Below are 6000 nucleotides of genomic sequence, written 5' to 3'. Positions count from 1 at the left end.
GTTCAGTGTAGCAAAGCTTGGAACTTATTGCCAGTATTTCTGAAGTATAGTTTTTATTAAGAGGAATTAATCCAAACACATCCATTGAGTGATGAGAATGGTAATGATTATCAAATAATTGGAAATGTATCAAGTTGGCTTTTTAAAAAATTCTTTTTGAGCCAAGTGTGGTGGTGCAGACCTTTGATCCCTTGGGAGGCAGAGGCAGGTGGATCTTTGTGAGTTTGAGGCCAGCCTGGTTTACATAGTGAGTTCCAGGACAGCTGGGGCTACAAGGCAACCCTGTCTCAAAAAAAGACAAAAAAAAAATTATTTTTGATTATTTTTGTTTTATGTGCTATATGTGTGTTGCTTGCATGTATATAAGTGCACCCAAGTGTGCAATGTCCATGGTCGCCAAAGAAGGCCTCAGATACCCTGGAATTGGAGTGAACAGATGATTGTTAGCTGCCATGTGGCTGTTGGGAATCAAACCCAGGTCTTCTGCAATAGTAGCCAGTGCTATTAACCACTGAGCCATCTCTCCAGCCCCTCAAATTTTGTTTTTAAAAAGCCTTCTGCGAGGCTGGAGAGATGGCTCAGTGGTTAAGAGCACTGACTGCTCTTGCAGAGGACCTGGGTTTGAGTCCCAGAACCCACATGGTGGCTACGAACCATCCTTAACGCCAGTTCCAAGGGAATCCAAAGCCCTCTTCTGACCTCCACGGCATTGCACAATATGGGTGCACTCACATACATGCAGGCAATACACTCATACACATAAAATAAAAATAATAAATATTTTTTCAAAAAAAGCTGCTGGGCATGGTGGTGCACGCCTTTAATCCCAGCACTCGGGAGGCAGAGGCAGGCAGATGTCTGTGAGTTCAAGGCCAGCCTGGTCTACATAGTGAGTTCCAGGACAGCTGGGGCTACAGGGAGACTCTGTCTCAAAAAGACCAAAGGTGGGGAAAAAAAAAAGCCTTCTGCTGGGTATCAGGAGAATCACTAGAATAGTAAGCCAGTAAATACAGGATTTTTGTGTTATGCGCATAGTTTAGGAACTGGCATCCAGTAAGCCACAATTAAAAGACTAAAGAGAATCCTATGAAGCAATACCATTAGGTATGGAAAATCATCTGTTATTCTGACAGTCTTTTATTTTCTTTTTCTGAGTTAGGTCTCACTTTGTTTTCCATGCTGGACTCTTAACTCCTAGAGTCAAATAAATGATCCTCCTGCCTCAGCCTAACCAGTAGCTAAGACTACAGGTATGTACTACTATACCTCACTAGCTATGTATTTTAATCTACCTTGTCCACTTCCAAAACAGAAAATGAAGCAGGTTAGAATAAAAGAATTAAATCATGGGGCTTGGGGGATGACTCAGTTGGTAAAGTGCTTGCTGCATAAGCATGAAGACCTGGGTTCAGAACCCTAGAACCCATAAAAAGCCAGGCACATGTCTGTAATCCTAGCACTCAGGAAGCAGAGACAGGAGAGTCATGGAAGCTTGCTGGCCAGTTAGTATTGCCCAATCAGTAAGCTTTAAGTTCAGAAGGAGACTGTCTAAAAAAAAATAAGGTAGAGGAGCTAGAGAGATGGCTCAGCAGTTAAAAGCACTGGCTGTTCTTACAGAGGACTCAGGTTCAGTTCCTAGCACCCACATGGCAGTTAACAACTGTCTGTAACTCCAGTTTCAGGGGATATGACACTTTTTTCTGACCTCATCAGGCATTGCATGCATATGGTACATTTACACACATGCAGGAAAAACATTCATATACATAAAATTTTAAATTTTTTAAAGGTGGAAGAAAATGATAGAGGAAGATATCTGACATCAACCTCTGGTCTCCCATGAGCACATGGTTTGTCAGGTTTGCCCAGCAAGCACTGAGCCATTCTGCTGGCCTGACACCTTACTTTTTGAAACAGAGTCTCTTACTGAAACTAGAGCTTGCCACTCCAGTTAGTCTCATTGGCTGACCATTAAGCCCTCCGAATCCCTAATCCTTGCACCAAGTGCTGGAGTTACAACTGTGCACTACCACATCTAGACTTTATGTGGATGCTGGAGACATGAACTAAGGTCCTCAGGTTTGTACAGCAAACACTTTACCCACTGAATCATCTCCCTACCCCTAAAAATACATTTTCATGCAAATTTATCATTAAAAAAATTCTAACTGGGTGTGGTGGTGCACACTTTTAATCCCAGCACTTGGGAGGCAGAGGCAGGCAGGATCTTTTTGAGTTCGAAGCCAGCCTGGTCTACATAGTTAGTTCCAGGACAGATGGGGCTACAGGGAGACCCTGTCTCAAATTATTATTATTATTACTACTACTACTACTACTACTACTACTAATAATAATAATAATAATAATAATAATACTTTCTATTTTTTGTCTTTTTTTCGGAGCTGAGGACCACACTCAGGGCCTTGTGCTTGCTAAGCAAGCACTCTACCACTGAGCTAAATCCCCAACCCCTCAGAAGCTAGAAGAGGACATCAGATTACTTCAAGCTGGAATTACAGGTGTTTGTGAGCCTCTTGAAATGGATGCTGGTATGCGAACTCTGATCCTCATGATTAAGCAGCAAGTGCTCTTAACCACTAAGCCACCTCTCCAGCTTCTCTATGTAAATTTTACAGAGTTATAAACACTGCCAGAGAAGTTAGAAAATATATAACTCAATTTTATAATGACAAGATTTCTTATTTTGGCACATTTAAACAAGTATCTATTTAATTATGTTGACATTATTTCCTTAGCAATTCCTACAATACTAGACATTCGGTTTTTTTTTGGTTTTCAACTTGTAGAAACAGTACTACCATTAAGGGTTAGAGGTATAGGTCAGTAGTATAGCACCTACCTAGCACGTACAAGATCCTGGGTTCTACCCTCAGCACTACAGACACACATGTGAAAATCTTCATTAATACTGTCTTCTTTTAGACAATTTCATCTCTTGTTTATCATTCACAATATGTTCTAGTCAGTGGCTTTCTAGTGTGCCCTATACTTCCTATACAAATCTTACACAGCATACACTCTGCATTGAGTGCTAGAGTATCTACTTACTGCTTTTACATCTTTTGTTTAAAAAAAAAAACTATCATTGAATGAGATGTAGAGGGGAAAAAGCATAGAGAAGATATAACTGACCTATAGTCTCACCATTCACAGATAACGCTACTAAAACTGAGGCACATATCTATGTATCCATATTAAAATTTGAAACTGAGGGCTCAGAATATAGGTCAGTGGTAGAGCACTTGCTTAGCATACACAACCAAAAATTGATTCATTAAGGAATGTCAAACTTACCATCTTCATATTGTTTTTTCCGAGCAGTATTTTTATCGAGTGACCCATCTTGAAAGCCTTTTCCAATCTCTGACCAAACCTAAATATGGGAAAAACATATATGTATTATGTAGTATACAGATTTTCTAAATAATTCTGAGAAATTTAAGCTGTTAAATGAAAAACTCTTGGGGGCTGGAGAGATGGCTCAGTGGTTAAGAACACTGGTTGTTCTTGCAGAAGACCCAGGTTCGAATCCCAATACCCACATGGCAGTTAACAACTGTCCATAACTCCAGTTCCAGGGGATCTGACAGTCTCTTCTGTCCTCCACGGGCACTGCACGACACGGGTGCACTCACATACATGCAGGCAATACACGAATACACATAGAATAAAAATAATAAAATTTTTTTTTTTTAAATGAAGAACTCTTGCCTTACCAACAAATCTGATCATTGAGGCTCTTTCTTTTAAATTGACTGCACAATCATTTTCTCCATAGTTTGAGAACAGGATTCAAATATTTTTTTAAATGATTTCAGTCGTTACTTTCAAATTAATTTTAACTAACATAGGAAAAGTTTCTTTTGTTTTTGTTTTGTTTTTTATTTAAAATATATTAATTAGCATTGCTTTCTTTAAGAAGTAACACAGTTACACTGAAAGACTTGGTATAGGCTGCAGAATTTGAAAAGGAAGTGAATGGCAAACTCAAATTATAGGAACAGTGACAAACGTCACATTGTTGTTGACGCTTTTTAGTAGAGTTATGTCAGTAAACAATATTCATAAATTATAGTAGACACGGAATTTCAAATTTATATTCTAAGATATAATTACCTGCTTTAGCTTGAGCATTATATCAATTTAGTTATTACAATAATTTTTGTTTTCTTTTTTTTTTTTTTTTTTAACTTTCCAGACTGTGTGTGATTTTTATCTCTAGATGTTCAATTGGGGCATAGATGAAGGCATACTGGGGCTATAGAAGAGTAACAGAAAAATAATGGAAAACCTCTTGATGCCTAGTAATGGGAGATGTCCAACATCAAGGCCCGGATGCCCAGGGCCAAGTTTGGAGTGAGGACCACAGCTGGGCCCCAGGGAGGTGGGAGGTCTATTCCAGAGAATCAGTTCTCCTAAGACCAGAATTTACAAAGAACAGAGGCCTCCCCTATCTCCAGCGTAAGAGGCAAAGCCTCTGCCATGCACAACCTGGGACCTCAGGGGAGGGGCAGAAACTGATGGCCAACATTAGGAACTCCTCCATGCTCTACTCTGCCCCACCATCAGCCTATCAGAGGAATGTAAAACCTTGGATCACAGTACTGGTTCAAAGCTTCAGGGTCATGTGAAGGGAACACAGTTCAAGATTACAGGAGAGGACTACAACTCTGGCTCATGGGGAGGGGGGCTCTGCTCCAACTCCCAGATAGAACGACAGCTCTAGTTCACGCATATAAACATAACACACACACACACATACACAAATCTTCTTGAGAGGCAAAGTCAGCATTTATCTACCAAATCTGATGAAAGAATCATTTTTAATTTGGCCTTAGACTTACCGTGCCATGAATCTTTTGGAAGCGAATGAGTTCCTGTTCATCATCAAATGTACCACCCAGTACCATCTGTGTAACAAACTTCATAGCAAAACCAAGTATATGTTGGCTGAGGGGTACATGCTGGGTCTCTGGGTAGGAAAGCCATTTATCTAATACTTCTTCTGAGAGCTGAAAGAGAACAGAAACCCACAATGTTTTATTATTTTCTCCCTCTAAGTCTTAAGATAATTTCAGTACGATGACACATGCTATATATACAGTTGAACTGTGTAACCAATTACACATTCAGGTATTTCAGGCTCTGGCTCAACCTATGACTGTATCTTCAATGGTTAGGCTTAGCTTCTGTTAAAGAACTGATTTAGGGGCTGGAGAGATGGCTCAGCGGTTAAGAGCACTGACTGCTCTTACAGAGAACCCAGGTTAGAGTCCCAGCATCCACACTGTGGCTACGAATCATCCTTAACTCCAGTTCCAGGGGATTTCGAAGCCCTCTTCTGACCTCCAAGGTATTGCACAATATGGGTGCACTCACATACCTGCAGGCAATACATTCGTACACTTAAAAAAAAAAAAATAAAGAAAATGTCGACTTAAAAAAAAAAAAAAAAGAAATGATTTATAAAACAAGAGAGAACCACCACACCAAAAACAGAAAATGTAAGCTAAAAATGCAAAGGCACAAAAAATCTTAAACTAAAGGAACTTAGATAGATCTTTGTAAAAAAATATTTTAAAATATTTATGTGTATTGCCTCCATGTATGTAAGTGCACCCATATCATGCAGTGCCCGCAGAGTCAGAAGAGGGTGTTGGAGCCTCTGGAACTGGAGTTATAGATGGTTGTTAGCCACCATATAGGTGCTGGGAACTGAAACCAGGTCCTCTGCAAGAGCAGCAGTGCTCTTAACCACCAAGTCAACTCTCCAGACCCTAGACCAAAATCTTAATACATGATTTCAAATAGCAGAGGTTCATCAGAGTGCCTGTAACTTATTCAAAAACATAAATATATAAAAGTGCCAGACATGTTTTTGTAAGGGGAACCTTTCAGATTCTCTGTCATTCTTTCATTTAGCAAATGCTCATCAAATCCCTTGTGGAATAAAAACAGTATGTAATAAAAGATCACAAG

The 6000-nt window shown here is 39.6% G+C and overlaps 1 protein-coding gene across 4 annotated transcripts in view; it reads right to left on the bottom strand.

Moving 5' to 3' along the window:
- The window catches only part of LOC103744423 (cytochrome P450 20A1), a 62263-nt gene that overhangs the window by 34109 nt on the left and 22154 nt on the right, over positions 1-6000 (bottom strand). For all 4 annotated transcript variants that reach the window (XM_008846158.3, XM_008846159.3, XM_029569932.1 and 1 more), the window contains 2 exons: positions 4866-5033; positions 3316-3394 (listed from right to left, as the gene is read on the bottom strand). In XM_008846158.3, coding sequence (XP_008844380.1) covers positions 3316-3394; positions 4866-5033 — 247 coding nt within the window. The remainder of the gene's footprint in view (positions 1-3315; positions 3395-4865; positions 5034-6000) is intronic.

This window comes from Nannospalax galili, unplaced genomic scaffold, assembly GCF_000622305.1.
Source record: "Nannospalax galili isolate Female #2095 unplaced genomic scaffold, S.galili_v1.0 scaffold281, whole genome shotgun sequence".
Lineage (NCBI taxonomy): Eukaryota > Metazoa > Chordata > Mammalia > Rodentia > Spalacidae > Nannospalax > Nannospalax galili.
Note: the sequence above shows the minus strand (reverse complement) of the source record. Positions and strands in the feature narration are given on the sequence as shown.